Source organism: Lissotriton vulgaris, chromosome 7, assembly GCF_964263255.1.
Source record: "Lissotriton vulgaris chromosome 7, aLisVul1.2, whole genome shotgun sequence".
Lineage (NCBI taxonomy): Eukaryota > Metazoa > Chordata > Amphibia > Caudata > Salamandridae > Lissotriton > Lissotriton vulgaris.
In genome coordinates this window covers 444,690,280-444,711,490 of record NC_141695.1, presented here as the reverse complement: position 1 = coordinate 444,711,490, position 21,211 = coordinate 444,690,280, and the positions used below count along the sequence as shown (strand labels likewise).

The following is a 21,211-nucleotide window of genomic DNA, read 5'->3' as shown; positions in this document are numbered from 1 at the left end:
ATTTAAGAAGTGGTAAAATGAACTTACCTACATCGGGCCCATAACCTCTTATCCACAGGTTAATAATTTGAGAGAGACGCTCGCCTACATACCCAACTGTCCCAAAGCCCTATGTTCTTTGGAGTACTCTATATTTTGCCAAAAGTAGCAATTCTGCATTAAACCCTACCGGCTAAGCAGGTGGGGCAGGGCCTTCTAAACCTGAGCCATGCCACCCACATTCCACTGTTTTGTGTAAACAAGACATTTCTCTGCAAAATGTCCGAAATAGACTCTCAAACATCTCCCACATGCAAAATGAAAAAAGAAAAATTGCTAGCATTCGTGCCAAGAATTAGGCAAGGATTATGCTTTCTCTTTCTATTACTGTCAACACAGCAGCCATTGAAAACGTTTATACAAAACTATATTTCCCATGATGCTCTTGCACCATTCATGTTCCATCAGCCCATATAAGAGCCAGTAACACCTTCCCATGATCCTCTTTCTTTGCTCGATCAGTAAGTCCAAGTGCGAACAATAAACTGCAATTTCAACATTGTCCTCCAACCCGGAAGAATTTACAAGGAATCATAACGTCCTCCAATGTCTTCAACTCGAAGAGCTCCTATTTGGATTTCTTTTCCGAACCTGAAAGAAATGAAGTAGCAACCCGTAATCTCCATATATCAGCACTCACATTACATGCGGGTGGGTAATTATTACAATCACTTTGAAATACAACTGGGTGGAATAATGTTTGCCTCCGTGTCCTTAATATAATTAAAGAAATTTGGCGTGAATGGTAGCACATTTTTTATTCTATTACAGGATCGTCGGCTTCTGTTTATGCTAGTTTAACGCTTCCCAAACACCATAACAGTTATATCACCCACTGGTTTATAATAAAATAGCTTTTAAGTCGATTCGGACGACCAGTCAGCACATCGCATAATGTCTTGAAATTATACTTGAACCCAACATGTATGTTTTAGATGCCATGGCACCACGTACAGAATGTGCTCCAAACATCTGAATATGAACACCAGCTTCTTGCATAACAGATCTCAAACCATCTGACTATAGTAGTCGATGGCACTGGCTTAAAAGGTTTTTGCAGAGCAATAATAATTGAGTAGAACGTTCCGGTCTTGGAGACCGAGTACATTCCACATAAGCTTTCAAGCAATGTGCCACACATAATTTGATATTGTCTGGAAAGGCATTATATTTAATTCATCGTGATAAAGTCTTTGTTCGTCCTGTAATATGAAAGGAATCCCCTTCAGGAGTAAATACTCTACCTGTACGATCCAGTAAACGTATATCCGATGAACGTCTACATGCCGATAAATATAAACGCATAGCGAACTTGTCTGACAACTGTTTTCTAGACAATAGATCATTCGTTGGCTATTCATGAAATAAAGATATGACCATTGAAACGTTCCATAAATATGTATACTTAGGTTTGAGAAGGTTTGCCACTCTGATACCTTTAAGTAATTTGCAAACCACTGGGTGCATGCCAACAGGTTTACCATCAACCTGTGAATGACTTGCTAAAATAGCTGATCTAAAATTAGTTACTGTACGGTAAGCTAAACCTTCAGCGGCCTTGTCCGAAAGAAAATTCACAATGTGGGATAATTCTGCCCCCACGAGATCCAAGTGCCGTTCCAGGCACCAACAAATCCAGCCTTTTCAGGCTGAGGAGTATCGTTTCCTAGTTGAGGGGGCCCAGGCCTGTTTGATGAATGCTGAAGCCCAATTCAAAAATCCAGGCATTTCGTACTGTTGCCGAAAAAGCCTCCATGCCATCAGGGACAACTGCCCCGAAATCATCATCAGATGGTGCTCTTTGTGGGGCCCAGGAGAAGCGTATGCGACCATGGAAGCGTCCTGGGGAGATCGCAGCTCATCTCCAATAATATCGGGAACCAGGGGTGCTATTTCTACAAGCGGGTCACCATGATCACCTCCACCTGTTGTTTGAGAATCTGGGATGTCACTGTGGGAATTAGGATAAAGGGGGGAAACAATATCTGGGATGTCACTCTGGGAATTAGGATAAAGGGGGGAAACGCATAAGTCAGACTCCCAGTAGTGGTCGGTGGTGGAAGTGCTGCCAGGCGGTGACGTGGTGCGGAGGAGGGGCAGGGTGGGGGTAGTGAACTACGGAATACGGCAAAATACAGGTAAGTAAACAAATGATTAAATAAAACAAATATTGTTGCAAATTTATTGGCCACATTGAAAGGGTGAACTATCCCAGGTTGGGGTGATAATTCATTCACGAATGGGAGCAGCACAAACACATTCTCATTTTTTAGGCATGGCCCAGTATCACAGGACATGTTGAGAGCCACTAATCAGCATCAGTTACAATTTGCAGCCTAACTCAGTCATATTTATCAGGTAGTTCAACCTGCGACCTACCTCGAATCAACATTTAATTAACCAACCTATCAATACAGAGATATGCGCATAAAATTCTTCACTAGCTGCAAAAATATTTGTTGCAACTGGCACCCAGTTTTTTGAGAGCCTTAATTCATACATCTGTTCTTAGATCTACAACTAAGCTCTGTGGGCCTACTGTATCTTGGTGACTCTTCTTCATTGGCAGCTCAGCCACAGCTTCTCTGTACTTCTTTTTTTCTCTATAGGTCCTTTGCCTTTACCCTTAGTTTTCTGTTTCCCTCCGCAACCCTTTTCCCATTTCCTTGGGACAACTATCTACTCAAACAAAACTTTTCACAAAAAATAGACTTGTTTTAAACACAGCTCAGTTTTAAGGAAAATGGGTGCATTTAAAAGCAATCAAAACCATGGTGGTCTGCTCATCCATATTGGTCACTTTCTGCTGACCCCAATTGTTCACCTTCACTATAACTTCTCGCATGGTCCACCCTGCATAGAAACTTGGCAGTTCCAAACCACTCAATGACCTAGTCACCTTCGGGTGTCAGGCGAGCCTTGGACCGTATACCATATAAACTGTAAGCATTTTTAAAAATTCTACTTGAATATTACATACAGTGCCAAGAAAGTCAATAGTTTGAATAGTATAGGTGGCATCATTCTTCTGTTCCCTTATTCATTCTACTCCAGTTTGCTGTTTTTTTTTTTTTAGTTCAAATCATTTTTATTAAGTAAGGAAAGATAAAGTAAAGTAGCAAAGAAAAGAAAAATAAATAAAATGCAAAGAGTGAGGGTACATACATTGGTGATTCCTTAATCAAATAAGAAAAGTGTAGTAATGTGGCATAATACAAGATATACATCACAAAAGCAAAACACACCAGATTAAGGACAGGTCACATAACGCATATAAGACAGATGGCATAATTATGATTGAAGTACATATATGATCTAACGTTACAAGTACAGGTAAGCATACATTCATAACGTCTTGAGTTATGATGGTAGTATCTAGTACAGGGGTCATAAAAGTTATGCCACTTCGAGGGAGTCATTAGGACAAGCATATACGGTCTAAGAAAAAGAAGTCTAAAACAGTAGCATAACATAATCTAACATACTCTAACATACACTGTGTTTCATCAGGTATAGACTTAGTGAGTAACATCTATTAATGCAATGCATACAGCGTCGCAAGGTGGCTCTATCTCAGGTGTTGACATCCTAGGGGGCAGTCCGGTGAACTATATGGGCTACAGGTATACAACCATTACAGCAATTTATCACGGTGGCTCAAACGAAAAGGAAGAAGCGTCAAGTGCACTCCACAGTTTTTGTTGGATACCCGCCAAGGAGAGGAGTGTAAAGCAGGGTTATCAGACCCTCTGATGCAAGTCACCCATTCTTGCCTTTGTTTGAATGAGACCCCGAGGTACTTTTCCAATTGCACAGGACAACTTTGCACGCTAGTGTGAGTAGCAGGTTAAGGAGATGGCGGTCGTGTTCCTTTGTGAGTGTTGGCTCTATGGCACCTATTAGCACGTAAATAAATTCTCTCTGTGGTTTAATTTTAAATATGTGTTCAATGCAATCGAAGACATTGGACCAATATTTTTGTAGTAGGGGGCAATGGAAGAGCATGTGTGATAGGTCTCCGTCAGCTGAGGAATAATTCCAGCATTTAGGGGTGTCTCTCAATTTCAGTTTGAATAGCCTTTGGGGAGTCCAGAAGACCCTGTTGATCAACATGTACTTAGCTTGCGAGAGAATCGGGGAGACTTTATGTGTAAGAGCTGATGTATGAATTTTATCCCAGTCCAGATCTATTCCAGTGTTATTAGGTTCTTTTTCCCATTTAACCTCGTTCTTCCTATGGGCCTTGGTTAGCTTAGGTAAAAGCATTTTATAAGCTTTCGAGACAAAGTGACCTGCATATAGTAGGCGTTGGAGAGTAGTTTTCAGCCAAGGATCTGAGGGTGCAAGCGGACGGGCGGACAAGGCCGCTTTTAGCTTTAGGAAGACGTAGAATTCTATTGGTTGAAGGCTATATTTTTCTTGGATCGTGGAGTACGATAGAGGTAGTTGGCCTTCGTATAAGTCCGAGACCATGTTGATGCCGGTGGATGACCACTGCTCCCAGAAGGGTAATTCCCCATTGATCCTGATGGATGGGTTATGCCATAGGGATGAAGAGGTCATCTTTTTTATTTGCAAGCCAGTTTTGTGTGTTTGGTCTAATCTAAGGAGGACTCTTCTGGTGTTAAGCAGAATGTATTTGGAATGCATAAGGTGTGACAAGTCCATGGTTAGTATCGTCAGGAGCGGAGCATTGCCTATGATGGATTTCTCTATATCAATCCATAGTGGTGTGTAGCCCTTGGTTTCAACAACCCAGTATACCCCCTGTTTACACAAAAAGGCAGTTTGGTAGTTCTTAAAGTTGGGAAGGCCCAGTCCACCCTGTAATTTAGCCAATTGTAGTTTTTTCATAGCTACCCTAGGTCTTTTCCCTTGCCACAAGAACGTATTGAATAATTTGTTAATCTTATGTAGAAAGTCTTCTGAAAAAAAAGTAATTGGGAGCATACTTGCTAAGTAGTTAATCAGGGGAGTAATCATCATCTTTAATGTCTCCGCCCTTCCCCACCACGAAAGATATTTTGGAGACCATCCATCGAGAAGCTTGTTAACTTTCTTAAGAAGTTGTTCTGAATACGGCAAAATACAGGTAAGTAAACATATAAATAAATAAAACAAATATCGTTGCAAATTTATTGGCAACATTGAAAAAGTGAACCATCCCAGGTTGGGGTGATAATTCATTCACGAATGGGAGCAGCACAAACACATTCTCATTTTTTAGGCATGGCCCAGTATCACAGGACATGTTGAGAGCCACTAATCAGCATCAGTTACAATTTGCAGCCTAACTCAGTCATATTTATGAGGTAGTTCAACCTGCGACCTACCTCGAATCAACATTTAATTAACCAACCTATCAATACACAGATATGTGCATAAAATTCTTCACTAGCTGCAAAAATATTTGTTGCAACTGGCACCCAGTTTTTTGAGAGCCTTAATTCATACATCTGTTCTTAGATCTACAACTAAGCTCTGGGGGCCTACTGTATCTTGGTGACTCTTCTTCATTGGCAGCTCAGCCGCAGCTTCTCTGTACTTCTTTTTTTTTCTATAGGTCCTTTACCTTTACCCTTAGTTTTCTGTTTCCCTCCGCAACCCTTTTCCCATTTCCTTGGGAGAACTATCTACTCAAAAAAAACTTTTCACAAAAAATAGACTTGTTTTAAACACAGCTCAGTTTTAAGGAAAATGGGTGCATTTAAAAGCAATCAAAACCATGGTGGTCTGCTCATCCATATTGGTCACTTTCTGCTGACCCCGATTGTTCACCTTCACTATAACTTCTCGCATGGTCCACCCTGCATAGAAACTTGGCAGTTCCAAACCACTCAATGACCTCGTCACCATCGGGTGTCAGGCGAGCCTTGCACCGTATACCATATAAACTGTAAGCATTTTTTAAAATTCTACTTGAATATTAGATACAGTGCCAAGAAAGTCAATAGTTTGAATAGTATAGGTGGCATCATTCTTCTGTTCCCTTATTCATTCTACTCCAGTTTGCTGTTTTAACCGTGGTGAAGCAGGAACTCAAGGGAGAGCAAGATGGAGCAATGGGGCAGTTGTACTGGGTAAATTGACTAAAACCATATGCATATAGTTAACTGAAGAAAAGCCCATCCCTAGGCAGAACTTTGCCTCCAGTTTCAGCTTTATGCATCCACAGGACGCCTGAACTCAGTTCACTTGAAAATAAGAAAGCACAGTCAATGAAACCGTTATCTGCAGGCCGGAGCAAGCATTGGCATAGCCAATAGGTCTCGCCTTTGGGACCTTTTTAGTGTTTAGCTAGAGCTATTGGCTATGCAGAATGTAGTATTTGGAGTTGCTGTCAGCAATGTTCATCCGTGAACCCTATTTGCAAGTACAATGCTCAGATTTTGTTTGCCTTTTATGTGGACAACTTTGGTTATACTAACCCTACTGCTGAAGCTGGGTGGTAGGTTTTGATTCTTTCATTAGCTAATTTCAGCAGCCTGCTTAGAGACTAATTAGATAGTGTAAAGGATATCAGATGCACGCTAGGCTACCCATTGATCCATAGTTCGCCTGGGTTATAATGTATACATTTATTGACCAATTGCCAGAGCAACTGCGGTTCACCGAAGTGTAATCCAGTCCTCTCAGTAAAGGGTGGAGTGTGTCAAGGTAACTTGTCTACTCCGTACCTTATCAATTTTTGGCTGACTTAGGGGTTGTCTTTCTCCATGTTCTCAAAGCCTAGGCCTTAATCAACTCTAACGGTTTTAAGGTATGTAGTCTCTGGCCAGCACTGTACTTACCAAACATCTGATCATCTGATGCTGAAAGATAAGTCATGCTGCTATTTTTCATCATTGACTCCTGAGGGATGCATTACATTTCGCAAAGCGTTTGTCTCAGTGGAAACTTGGCTTTCTTGACTTGATACGCCAGTCTGTTGGAAAACACATTAAAACTCTCTATTTCATCCTTCTCTTCCCCCTTTTCCTGCCTTTCTTTTGTGCTGATCAAATTACAAGGATGAAAAATAAGTCCAGTGGGAGTGGCAACCAGTGGTGACCACTTGCACAAATTAAGCATCGGTCTGGTCTAGTATGTGTTCATTGTAAATAGAAATTATATATGTACAAAGATGTATGTTTGGCTTCTGTACACCAGGAACATAAGCATAAACATTCTAATAAATCTGATTGTCTTGTTATTGCTGTGCTGTGTGTCTTCTTGAAGGTGTTATTGTGGTGAGTGTGAATACATGGAAGCAGAAGAGGAGAATATCTGCTGCCATCAACACAACTGCATGCTGAAGAACATGAGGGACTACGATGTGAACTGCATTACGTCCCACCCAGCATTTCAGTCTGTGGTGTTAGATCCATTTGTCCTTGAGACGGCCTACTACAGCTACCGAACGACAAATTATAGACGGGGCAAGCTGACCATCGGTGAATTGAAGTGAGTATGATGCCAACAAATGCAAACAAGAAGTAGGGTATGCAGGGAAGTCCTGGAAGTTAGACCTAAGCAAAAATACCCAGACTACCTGCACTAATGCATGAAGTGACTAACCTCCCTCTGCTGCATGTAGGGTTACCATCTTTTGTTCAAGGCAGACTAAAGAAGGCGATAATGAACAGTTATTTGTAAAGTGCATTCTCTAAATGAAAAGTTCCCATTTTTGAACCATGTTTATAAACAGAAATACACTTTTTTGCAATCACCAGAACCCAAGACCTTCCCATCTTCAATCCATTTTGATCTTTTATAATATCACAAAAACAGCACCAATGTATTGGAATAGGACTCGTTACTACGCGAGTCATTACATCGCGTGGCATTACAATGCAGTAGATACAACGACCACATTGTCACCACATAATGCTATTACTACGCAAGTCATTACATCGACTTGAAGTAGATGACGCGCTGACATAAATATATAATTTACTATTCCAACTCCAGCCTATGCAATAGTAGGGAAGGGGTGGAATAGTAAACTATACTATTCCTAATGTTAGGGCACCATCTACTGAAAGTCGATGTAATGACTTGCATAGTGATGGCATTACGTGCTAACAAAGCAGTAGTTTCCCATGTATTGCAATGTAGCAGGCTGGTATCAATAATGTGCAAGCAACAGTGTGGGCCTGGTGTTTAAAGGCACTATATTCCAATACCACATTCTGGGAACCTATTATTTATCACCTTTGATTCCAGAAACACTGCAAACTTCTCAACATCAGGTTACAGTCACAAATAACTCGCCAGAGGTTATCTCCAAGTGGGCCTCACGTCTAAGACAACTTTCTTATAAACTAAGGGATTATGTTTTAGAATAATAATTTTCACTGTTTCACAACCTTTTAATTTTTTCATCGTTACAGTTTAGCACAGATGTTTTTATTGTCTAATGCTCAGCTTTCGTTATTTTCATTGTTACTCTAAGGGGGAAGATGTTGTAATACCATTATACTATATTGTTGTGTATCTCTTCATACCGGTATACTATATTGCTGTGTTTCTCTTCATGTTTCACCATGAGTCTCGTGGGCCCCACAAGACTCATGGAAACTGCTACTGTTTTGTTCCTTAAGCATTCTCGAGCGTTGCCGTTCGCTTGCTGAGAATCCTAGCAACGCCAAACAGTTGCTGGATCCTCAGTGAGCGGATGGCTCTGGTCGTGGGTGCATTTACCTACGAATGAAAAAAAATAATACTAGAACTTCTCCTGTGTTCCTTCACTACAACCCCTCAGATATGAATGTCAAGAAAATGTAGCTTTTCATCAGCTTTGATGGACAGAAAAATCTGGATTTTATTAAAGACATGGAGGCTATTATTATTACAATCTTCCTTTATTGCGCCACCCACAGTAGCATCTTTAAATAACAAGAACATTGAGTAAAAGTTCTAAGAGTCAACAAAGGACCAGAACCTCCAGGCATCTTCCTTCTTTTTTGTGCACTGCATAGAAACATAAACATAAATTCATAAACAACAGCTTGATAAGATCAGGTGAAGGTTAAACAACGTGAACCGGAAGCCTCAGGTGAAGGTTAAACAGCTTAAACCGGAAGCCAAGTTCTTCCTTCATTATTGACTTCGTCCTGCGAAAGAATAAAAAAAGAATTACCAAACAAGGGTTGGGTAATAGTGGTGGGATAATATTAGCCTCCGTGTCTTTAATAAAATCCAGATTTTCTGTCCATCAAAGCTGATGAAAATGTACATTTTATGACAAGAATGGAGGCTAAGATTATTGCAAGTTCAAAGCTTCTCTAACAAACAAGAAGCTGCATTAATCACAAGTTTAAAATGAAACTTCCGAAAGATAGTCATTAGACCAATCGACACATCTCAAAGTAGCAGTCAAAGCACCACCTAACTTAAATGCTTTCGAGGCAGAAGCACCTCTCACCGAGTGTGCACCAAACCTGCTCACACCAACACCAACATTCTTCAACACTTCTGTTAAAAATGTGGGTCTCTGGCTGGCAAGGGCGTGCGCCTTTGTCCAAATAATGGCCCTTCTTCCTAGTCAGGATAAGGGAGTTACACTCCTAAAATAACCCCTACTCATCCCCTTGGTAGCCTGGCACGAGCAGTCAGACTTATCTTAGAGGCAATATGTAAATCATTTGCACATAAACCCCAGTAATACAGTGTAGGCACTAAAAAAGGACTCCACACCAGTTTAGAAAAATATGCAATATTGTTATATAATTTAAACCAAGACCAAAAACGATAAAAATCCACAATACTATATGTAAAAAAGAATCTGTAGTTATCAAAATAAGTTTCAAACAAAGTTCCTCGATGTCGATAGCTCCGTCCGGGGCTACCACGGTGTTGTGAACAACAAATCCAACAGTTCTGGCTGGTCACAGGGCCAGCTACGGTGTCTGCAAGACCCGCAAACAGTACCTGTGAGAAATGCAGGGCAATGAGGCCCTTGAAGTCACTTCTGTTGCAGTTGGAGCTCCTCTCTGATGGAATCAAGAGCGCTGGCGTCAGGTGCGGCGTGCGGTGCCCCCAGGTCGCGGCGCGAGCAACTGCTCGGCGGCAGCGTCAGATGGCGTCGGTGAGACCAGGGTTGCGGTGCAAGATGAAGGCGGTGCTCGTCACGGTGCTAGCAGCTCACGGTGCAAGCAGTGGTGTCGTCGTTGCTGAAGCTCTGTCGTCGGCTGACGAGTGGGAGTCAATGGTGTCCCGGGATCGGTGGGCCAAGGCTGCTGTGCGGGGTGAGGGCGGTGCTACGTGTGACTTACGAGCGGTGCCCTCGAACAACGGTGCAAGCAGCGGCGTCGATTTGGGCGTGGCGGCGCCCAGGAGGCCAAGGCTTTCTTGTGAAGCAAGGCAGTGCGGTGTCCACAGGTCACAGTGTGATGGGTGGCGTCAACAGGTGTCGTCGGTGAGACCAAGGCCATGTTGCGGCGGTGCTCTCTGCGGTGTCAAAGCTTTGACGTGAAGCGGTGCGTAGTGCGGTGCCCACAGGTCAGGGTGCAAGCAGCGGCTCGGTGGCGGCGTCAACAGGCGTCGTCTGTGAGACCAAGGTTGCAGTGCGGCCTTGCGGCGGTGCCCTCTGCGGGGCCCCGAGTTGCTTTCCCTCTGGTACAGCACAAAACTGACAGTCCTCAGTGCGGCGGGCAGAGAGCTTGAAGTCTTTGCTGTTCCTGAGACTTCGTGAACAGCGGGCAAACTCTGCCTCAAGCCCTTGGAGAGACTCACAAATTAGGTTGCAGAAAGTCCAGTCCAGGCCTTCCACTGCCCAAGACAGAAGCAACCACTGCAGGTCAGCTCAGCAAAGCACGCAGCAAAGTTGTAGTTCCTCCTCACAGTTTCTCCAGCTCTTTTTCTTGGCAGTCTTCCTGATCCAGATGAGTTCTAAAGTTCAGGGGTCTAGGCCCCATTATTTGCATCCAAAAATCCTTTGATCCTCTAGGTAGAGGGTGTCTGTGCCCCGCCAGAAACTGTTCTGCCTTCTCAGGTGTGATTTCCTGGCAGGAGGTGGAGATGGCATTGTCAGAGGCAGACCAGGCCCTTTGAGGTGCAAGGAAATCTCCTCCCTCTTCACCCATCGCAGCCCAGGTCTATTCAGCCCTTTCCTGACTTACCTAGACTATCTGGAGCCACTCCTGCTTCCTAGCCATCTGTAGTCAAAAATCCAGACAGGCTATCCACATTCCAGCAGAGGCGCACAGGATGACTGAGCAAGAAAATACCTACTTTCTAAAAGTGGTATTTTCAAAAGCAGAATGTAAAAATCACCTTCACTAAAAGATGCATCTTTAGATTCCGAGGTCAGGCCTACTATACATACACAATGCCAATACTGCTAAAGAAGTGAACCTATCTTTTATATGCAACGATATTAAACTGTTGGCATATACAAAGGAAGAACAAATGTCAGATTAAATCAATTTTAATTTTTTTAGTTTTTTGCAATGGAAAAATATTATTTATATTTTATGAGAGTTGTCAATATTCAAATACATACAGGGAGGGAACAGGAATTAAAATTCTTTTTTATGAATAGAATAAAGAAACACAAAGAATTGTAGGTGCGGCGAGTGAATAGTGCCTGAACGTCAATAATTAATCATACAGACTCGTCAATCATCCAGCAATCAGTGAAAACAATCAAAAACCAACAATCACACTGGAATCCTTTCGCACTGTGTCAGACAAACAAGTGAGATGAAATTCGGGAAAAAGAAGAAAAGAAAGGAAGGACAAGAGTCTTTTTTAATACCCTCACCTAGAGTAAAAGGAATCTATTATTGATTTAAGGGGTGGGGTATTAGTGGAATTGTTTCAACAGTTTTTGAAAAGACATATCAATCAAAATCACAGGCCTTCAACATTTTATGACAATCTATAGACAATCGCGAGCAGTCTACTCGTTTGATTGGCCTGAACAACAAGAAAGGGTCTACGCGTTTCGATGCCCCTTAATTCCGGGGGATCTCCTCAGGACCTTGAGGGATTGAGTCCTTGTCCTCTTCAAGATAAGAGCGGGGGAATATTTAAATCCAACGTCCCATGCATTATAGATGGCGAAGTCCTACACAATGCTGTACCAGAAGGCTTAATCGCAGGTCTGGGTATCGTATTCTTGACGGATGGCAATCATTATATGTCGGATGTGAATTAGCACCCGGGATCTTACTCAGACCGGGTCACCCCTCCTCTGCGCGGCGTCTTCCGATCAGCGATATCGTCCAGATAGATAATTACATGGATTCCTCTCCCTCTTAAAAAAGCAACTACTGGGCGGAGCATTTTGGTGAAACACCATGGGCGGAGGATAACCTGTAGGGGAGACAGACAAGCTTCCACAACCTTCCTCCCCATCTGAACCTTAGAAATCTCTGATGTTCTTTGCAAATTGGGATAGTTAAATAAGCTTCTGTAGTAGGGGATCTCTGTGTATAGTCATAATCTAGTGAATAGTCCCGCCCATGTGCGTGGACCCCGGCAATCAAAAATAATCTCTTAGGAGGAGCCTAGCTCGCGACCGTGATGGCCGCGTTGTAGCTCGGCTCCGTCGACCTTCTCGCCTGTTTTATTAATCCTGTGCCAAATCCTGCCCCGAGAAGACAAATTCGTGGAAATATGGAAGTCTAAACGATTGCTGATTCTTACCATCTGCTCCGGACGCTCCTGGGTGCTGCGGATCCTGAGCTGTGCCCCTGCTCGCTTCGGAGCCCTCGAGAAGGGCGGGCCCGGACTTGCCTGCGGCTCCCCGGCTCGAACGAAGTTCCTGCGCCGGCCCTGGTGGAGGAGAGGGGTAGACCGAAGAGGCCACTGTGCGGTTGGACCGGTTGTGATTGACCGGACCCGACCGGATGGTCCCCGGACCTGGAGTGACCTGGTGGCGGAGTGCCGCATCCCACGGACGGGGGTTGATCGCATGGGAGACGCGTCTCCCCTTTGTCTCCCAACCGGCCATTTTGGAACCCTCCGCCCGGACTTGGCGGTCGGTGCCCATGGGTTAGAGGCGCCGACTACCTCCATTGTTTGGGCGGCCTGCCTCCCTGCATCACTGGTGCGGTTGACTGTCCCCGGCTGGCTCTCACTGGACCCCGCTGGCAACCGGATCGGGGCTGGAGTGTACAGTGGCCCCGCCGTGCTGACAAGATGGCTGCCAGCGCCCTGTATCTCAGACCCGTCGTCGACTGGGACACTGGCCTGTCGCACGGCACGTTTGCTGAATACTGTAGGGGTGATCCTACAGTTGGCGACATCCTCGCTTCCTTGAGTTCGTGGCGTGAGTCCATGGTTCTGCATGCCGCTAGGCTAGACGATGGCTTCCTTGACGGGCCTGCTGAGCCGCCCCCCACGTGTGCGGACCAACCGCTACTCCAGGCTGCGCAGACCCTCTCGGAGGTTGATGTGATTGCGGCCGTCGGTTGCCTGGAGGTCTGGATGCCCGCTGCTCTGCTCTGCCGAGAGCGCCTCCGAGGAGTGGAAATGACGGAGGGACTCCTGCCGGGGTCTGTCCGGGCCTGCCTTGCCATGACTCCCGGTGATTGTTCGCCTTCTCCTGACGAGCCGAGACTTGCAGTCTGTCCTGGCGGAGCGAGTTCCCCTTCTTGGTCAACGGGGCGCTGCTCAAGGTACTTGCTGTTACTGCTGCTTTCTTTTGCTGGCCCGCTCCGAGGTCATCGTGACTGGTGCCGTGTGTTGTGGACTGGAGTTCTGGTGCTTCTCTCCTGGCCCGTCCGCTGCTGGTTCAATGTGCACTCTGTGTCTATGGCCCCGGACAGACAGGGACAGGGTTGAGATATTCTGCATCGTCGGACTACTACTTCGTGTACGGATTAATGGCGTACTTTTGCTTATACCAGTTTGATCGCTTCCTCATCGAGCCTCTGTATTTGACTCTGTAGTGTCTTCCTCTTCTCGAGGGCTTAAAATGTGTACCGGTGGGTGGTGGAGCAGATCGTTTTGCTCATATGTCTCCTCTCCCATTAGTTCCTAGTTCTTTTTATCCCTTCCCTTTTCTTCTTTTTCCTTTCCTTTTTCTCTTTTCTGAGTCTATATTTCGGGACTCGGTTTTGGGCGACAGGCACACTGCTAGGGGGGGGGTAGGCCGTAGCCTCTGCATGCGTGCTGGGTGGAGGGTTTGGGGGTGGGTCTTTGTTTTGTCTTGGTTCTATGGGCCTTATTTTTCTCCTTTTTCTCTTCACTTTTCGTGCTCTTTACTGTTTTCCAGTTTGATGGTTCGGTGTAGCGATGCTTATTGTTTTGACTGTTGTTCTCTCCGATACCGTCAGTCGTATTTTCCACGTTCATGGGGCGGGTACTGACCAGTATGTATTGTACTGCTTGTTCTTATCCTCAAGTTCTTCTGATGATTCCCTAATTGCTGCCTGATTTGTTGCTGACTCGCTGAGATCATTGCCCGCCATGTGTTCTTGATAAAGTGACTGCGTCTGATCCTTCTTATCTATAACTTTAAAATTAACCTCACTTATCCTGTACTCAGTGGTCCCACCCTTTTTCCAATATGTGATGTATCTGATAATTGCTGCTCTTCGTCTTTGGGACTGCTGGGCTGTTCTGATCTTGCTTTATGTGCTACTATTTGATTTCGCGGCCGGCCTGCATGGTTGTGGGCCCGTACCTGTAAGCTTTTGTTGCACAATAAAGGTTTCCAAAAATTAAAAAAAATAAAAATAATAATAATCTCTTAAGTTGTCAAATCATGCAGAAACTGCAAAGACACTTAAGAGAGAATTTAAAGACAAATAATGCAGCCTATATCCACAGGCTACACTGTCCAGTACTTCAACTAGAAATTCCACCAAATAACACCACACATAACACAGCCAGCCCAGTTTCTACCATAGAGAAACTTGCCTCCACCAGTAAAAGACTCTGGAATGATAGAGAGGAAGTCATGGACAGACAAGCCCCATAGGCTGCCATTATGTGGCTTAAATAGGATACTGTGCCTTTAAGAGAGCCTTCTAGAACTTTCTCCCAGTATCCCAGAATGCATAGCAGGTCCCTCTACTTTCAGTTCTTTTTTCCGGCTCCTGCTAACAGGACCCTGGCATTGAGCTCTCCCTTGTTTCAAGGGTTTATTGGATATTTTGGCACTTTTGTGTTTTAAAAGTGTTTCAGTTTACTTTCTTGGTGTTCTCCTTCTCTTTTGTGTGTTGGTTCAGGCGTTTTAGGGATCTAAAATGCCTGGTCTTTTTGATAAGTGTCCAGCATGTGGGAGGAAGAAGGCCAAGAGTGATCCACACGACGTCTGCATCGTCTGCCTCCCTGAAGATCATGTCCCTGAAGACTGTGTCATCTGCCAGCAGTTTACTGCTCGGACTCTGAGGGACAGGCTCAAGATTAGGCTTTCAGGCCTTGAGGAGAGACGTCTGCAGGCTGCAGGTGGGTCTGGGCAGGCTGGGAAGGTTCCCTCTGCCTCTGCTGAGGAAGTCCAGCAAACGGTCCCGGTCTCCGTCGACGTTGATTGCATCGACGACGACGTCGAGAGGGATGACGGCGGTGTGTTCCCCTTCTCCCCGGGGCTCCGGGTCGAGACGGCGTGACGGCTCGACATCGAAGGGCCTGGAGAGGTCGCCGTCGAAGCCACCGTCGACGTCGGAGTCTTCCTATCGACGTCGGAGACGAAGTGACAAGCATCGGCGCTCGCCGTCGAGGCGACGCCACCGATCGCCATCGAAGCACCGGTCGACGTCGAGGGGCTCCTCGACGTCGAGGGCATCAAGAAGAAGGAGGAATTGACACTCGTCGTCGAGGACGGAACGTTCGACGTCGCGGAGGCGGCGTACGACGTCACGGAGGAAGAGGTCGACGTCGCGGAGGCGGCGTTCGACGCCGGAGTCGCGGAAGCGACATTCGACGCCGGAAAAGCGACGCTCAGCGTCGAGAAGGCAGACGTCGGCGTCTAGGAGTCGTTCTGCCTCCAAAACGGCGCAAGAGGGATTCTGGTCCCAGAAGTCAGACTGCTTCTAGTGGAGGACGCAAGAGGAAGCGATCACCTGCTGAAGGGGCTGGATCTCAGCCCCCTTCGCCTAAGGGGTCACCGGGCTCGGTGTACTCAGAGGTGTACACGCCATCTCGGCCTAGGTCGCCACCTCCGCCTGTACCTAAAGAGGACCCTCCCACCAACCCTCCGCTTCCGTCAGGCGACCCACCGCCACCGGTTCCTCCGCATGGGCCCGCCCCTCGGTCGGTGGTTCCTCCGCCGAGGTCCACGTCGTTGCCTCCTTTGCCTACACCTCCTAAGGGGACGCCGAAACCTAAGCCCCAAGAGGAGCCAAGGAAGACCCCACCACGGAAACCGGTGGAGCGGCCACGGGCTGGCAGGTCTCGCTCTGGGAGGAGGGAGAGATCACGACACAGATCGTCCACGCGGTCTAGACGCCGCCGTAGGAGGCACGACTCTCATTCGCAGACAAGGTCCTCTGGTACAAGGGACTATTCTCCGACCTTGTCGGGGTCACCAGACACGAGGGTGTCCCCGATTGACGACCTGGTGGCGTTCCAAGATGTCCTTTTAAGGGGCGCTGCTAAGTTGGGCATATCCTTGACGGTGCCTACTCCTAAGACTTCAGTCATTTTTGAGACAGTGCATCAAAAACACCTGTCTCGTCCACTCCTGCCTCTGGTGCCGGGCCTGGAGGAACTGGCTATGGCCCTTTTTCTCACCCCTGCGGTGACGAAGGCGGCTCCATCGAGGTTGCTGAGTACCGGGCTCCCGACTCGGACCCGGCATTTCTGAGGGCGGAACCCCCTCCGGACTCTCTAATTGTGACGGCGGCCCGAAAACAACATGCCACCACCCCGTCATCCACGGTTCCCCCGGATAAGGAGTCCAGATGGATGGACTCGGCAGGGAGGAAAGTGTGTGGAACATCAGCCACCAAGGCTGCGAGTGCCACGGGGCTGTTGGGACGCTACGACCGCGCCCACTGGGACTCCCTCCAGCAGTTTGCGGAGCACTTACCTCGTGAGAAGCGCGAGGACTTCCAGGAAGTGCTGAACGAAGGGATGCTGGTGGCTAACCAGATTATCAGCGCTGCAGCGGACTCTTCCCTGTTGGCAGCTCATGGGTTTTGCCATGGGGTTAACCAACGACGTCACGCCTGGCTCCGTCTTACGTCCCTGAAACCGGACTCACAGCAGAGGGTAGCCAACCTGCCATTCTCCGGCAAGACCCTCGTCGGGAAGCATGCAAATGATGAGATGGCCCGCATGAAGGCGGAGGCCGAAACGCTCACGGCTGTGGGCCTGGAGAAGCCTAAAGACACGAAGAAGTCGTACCGCCCGTTCCAACGGCGGTTCGGCGGGCAAGGCAGAGGACGTGGCCAAGCTTCGGGACAGTCGCAATAACAACAACAACAGTTCCGTAAGCCGTTCCAGAAGCGCAGAAGAGGCCAGCAGTCGGCTCCGGCGCCCAAGGGCCAGGCTGGGTCTAGGCCCTAGGAACCTACTTCCCCCGGATCTGTTACCCACTCCGGTAGGGGGAAGCATTCAATTTTTTCTGGCAGAGTGGAGAAAAATTACTCGGGACAAGTGGGTGCTGAATATTGTTTGCAATGGATAGAGTCTTCGGTTCACGGGCCCGCCTCCGGCGATTCCTCCGGTCAGCTCGCAGTTTCAGCTGCGCGAGTTCCAGGCGGCGGCCGATATCCTGTTAAGGAAGAGGGCGATAGAAGACGTGCCTCTGTCCCAGAGAGGAAGAGGTCTGTACTTCCGGTTCTTCCTGGTTCGCAAGAAGGACAAGAACGAGTTCAGGCCCATTCTGGACTTGCGACAGGCAAACAAATGGATTCGCAGGGAAAAGTTTTGCCTGCTGTCGTTGCATCAGATTTATCCTCAGTTGCAACAGGGAGACTGGCTGTGTGCTATAGACCTACAGGATGCTTACTTCCATGTGCCCATTGCACACAAACACAGGAAGTTCCTGCAGTTCCAAGTCAGCGCCAATCATTATCAATACACAGTACTCCCATTTGGACTGAAGTCTGCGCCGAGAACATTTTCAAAGTGCATGGCAGTGGTAGCAGCACACCTGAGGAAGAACAAGGTGTTTGTCTACCCGTACCTGGACGATTGGTTGATCAAGGCATCCTCCTTCTCGGAAGCGCGAGCACACTTCCAGAAGACGTGCGTTCTCTTGAACAAGCTGGGGTTGCACATCAACATGGCCAAGTCTGTCCCGACTCCGGTCCAATGCATACAGTACTTGGGAGCCTCCATCAATACGCTGTCAGCAAGCGTGTCTCCTTCGGAATAGTGACGATTATCTCTCCTTCGGAAGGCTCAGGCTCTTATGACAACTCCATCTACAACAGTGAGGACGGTGTCTTCTCTACTGGGATCGATGGCCTCTTGTATCTTCCTGACGCCACACGCACGACTGCACATGAGACCGCTGCAGGAGTGCTTGGAAGACCAGTGGGATCAGAGGAAAGGATCTTGGGACGACAAGATACAACTGTCTCTGCATGCTCTTCAGTCTCTGAAGTGGTGGTGTTCGGCGGAGAATCTCCTGAGAGGGGTTCCCTTCCACAAGGACATTCCCTCGCAGACTGTCGTGACGGATGCTTCTCTCCTGGGATGGGGAGCGCATTCCGGGAGCCTACAGATTCAAGGAACGTGGTCACCGATGGAGGCCACGTATTGCATCAATTTCCTGGAACTCAGAGCTGTTCACTTGGCACTGAAGGCCTTTCTTCCGTCCAGACCACCTCCCTGCTTGTACAGACGGACAATACTACCACGATGTACTACCTCAACAAGCAGGGGGGCTCGAGATCACGCACTCTGTCACTGGAGGCGCAGGCGATCTGGCACTGGCTCCTAGCCAGAGGACTGACGATAACGGCTACCCATCTGCCAGGTGTGCAGAATGTTCAGGCAGACGCACTGAGCAGGCTGGTTCAGGAAAACCACGAATGGGTCATAAACGACGAAGTACTAGGAGAAGTCTTCGCAAGCTGGGGAACTCCAGACGTAGATTTGTTCGCCACCATCGAAAACGGCAAGTGCAGAGACTTCGCCTCCAGGTACTGCCAGCAGGGGACGCTGGGGAATGCGTTATGGATCAACTGGACGAACAGCTTTCTGTACGCCTTTCCTCCCATTCCACTGATTCCGGCGGTGCTCATCAAGCTGGCCCGGTCCAGGGCTCGGATGATACTCATTGCCCCGGAGTGGCCCAGGCAGTGGTGGTTCACGGACCTGCTTCACCGGTCTCTCCTTCCTCACATTCGGCTGCCGTGCAGGCCGGACCTTCTCACGAAGTTCGGGGGACGGATGTTACACCCCAACCTCTCGTCTTTGAGTTTGGCGGCATGGCTCCTGAGATAGTGCAATATGGCCATCTGAATCTGCCTGAGGATTGCATGGACATACTGAAGGAGTCTAAGAGGCCTTCCACTCGCACTTCATATGCTTGCAAGTGGAAGAGGTTTTGTATCTGGTGCCAGTCTAAGAACCATGACCCTACGACCTGTAAGGAAGATGTCATCCTTCCTTACCTTTTACATTTGGCGCAGTCTGGCCTTAATGTTCATTCCATTAAGGTTCATCTTGCTGCATTGACTACCTACAGGAAATGCCCTTCACAGACTTCCTTTTTCCAGATCCCTGTGATCAAAGATTTTCTGGAAGGATTGAAGAAAGTATTCCCTCTTGTCAGGCTTCCTTCGCCTTCATGGGAATTGAATGTGGTGCTGTCCAGATTGATGAAGGAGCCTTTTGAACCCATTCATAAGGCTTCGTTGCAGCACCTGTCCTGGAAGGTGGCGTTCCTCGTGGCCATTACATCGGCCCGCAGGGTGAGTGAAATTCAGGCGTTGTGTTGTACTGAACCTTATACTGTCTTTCATGCTGCTAAGGTTGTTATGCGTACTCACCCTAAATTTCTTCCCAAGGTTATTTCTGATTTTCATGTCAACCACACCATAACTTTGCCTACGTTTTTTCAGAACCCTTCGTCTCCAGCGGAAAGGTCTCTCCATTCCCTGGATGTTAGGAGGGTGTTGAAATTTTATCTGGATAAAACCAAAGATATTCGTAGGTCTGACCAGTTGTTTATTAATTATGGATCAGTCAGGACGGGTCTTGCTACCTCTAAGCAGTCCATCTCTAGGTGGATTGTGTCCTGCATACAATTATGTTACCAAAAGGCTAATAAGACCTTAGGAGGTAAGCCTAAGGCTCATTCCACCAGGGGCAAAGCTGCCACGACGGCCTTGCTCCGTAACGTGCCGATTGCTGAAATCTGCAAGGCAGCCACTTGGAAGTCGGTCCATACCTCTGCTAAGCATTACTGTCTGGACACTGATGCCAGAGCAGATGCTCAGTTTGGGCAGGCTAAGCTGCGGAACTTGTTCGCACAGTAGTGGCGTTATTTTCTTTCTCCACCGCCGCTTTGGTGTGGGGATGGGCTTGCCATTCTATTCACTAGATTATGACTATACACAGAGATCCCCTACTACAGAAGGAGTAGTTTCTGTCCTGTAACTCCAGTTCTCCAGTATTAGGGGTGTCTTTCATAGATTCACATGCTTGAATATTCCCCGTCGTCGAAGTGGGAGTCCCACGGTACATAAAATAGCAGTAATATATGCATGTATACATGAGAAATATCATAAATACAATATACATACATATAATGCAATAAAAATGTAAACTTAAAAAGGTACCATAGAACAGAATAGGCCCATTGAAAAGCCCAAGGGAGAATTCACTTTAGTAACTTATAGGAGTCATTATGTGTTGGTCCACATTCCAGCCAATCAGGCTGTAGCCTCCTCTAGAACCTTCTCCTCAGAAGCCCAAGTCCTCAGATTTTCTACCGCACGTCGTGTGAAGGGAGTCTCCCTGAGCTCTGCTCAGTTTCTTTCAAGTTTCTTCTTATTTCTCTTCAAAAATGTCTTCTTCAAAGAAAACTCTGTTCAAGGCTTGTCCATCCTGTGGGAAACTGCGCCTTTTTCATGAGGATCCACACAGTAAGTGTATTTACTGTCTTTATCCGGACCATGTTGTCTCTACCTGCAGACTCTGTCGCAAATTTCCTCCTAAAACATTGAGGGACAGAGAGGCTCGTCTCCTTCTGTGGCTACAGAAGTTGAAATCATCTGATAATATTGTTTCCGATGTTGAGAGTATGTCATCTGGTTTTTCGAAAACCTCTCAGAAG

The 21,211-nt window shown here is 46.9% G+C and overlaps 1 protein-coding gene across 1 annotated transcript in view; it reads left to right on the top strand.

Annotated features, from left to right (window-relative positions):
• The window catches only part of LOC147701822 (uncharacterized), a 73,074-nt gene that overhangs the window by 18,766 nt on the left and 33,097 nt on the right, over positions 1 to 21,211 (top strand). The window contains exon 2 of the mRNA XM_086928706.1: positions 7,258 to 7,482. Coding sequence (XP_086784832.1) covers positions 7,258 to 7,482 — 225 coding nt within the window. The remainder of the gene's footprint in view (positions 1 to 7,257; positions 7,483 to 21,211) is intronic.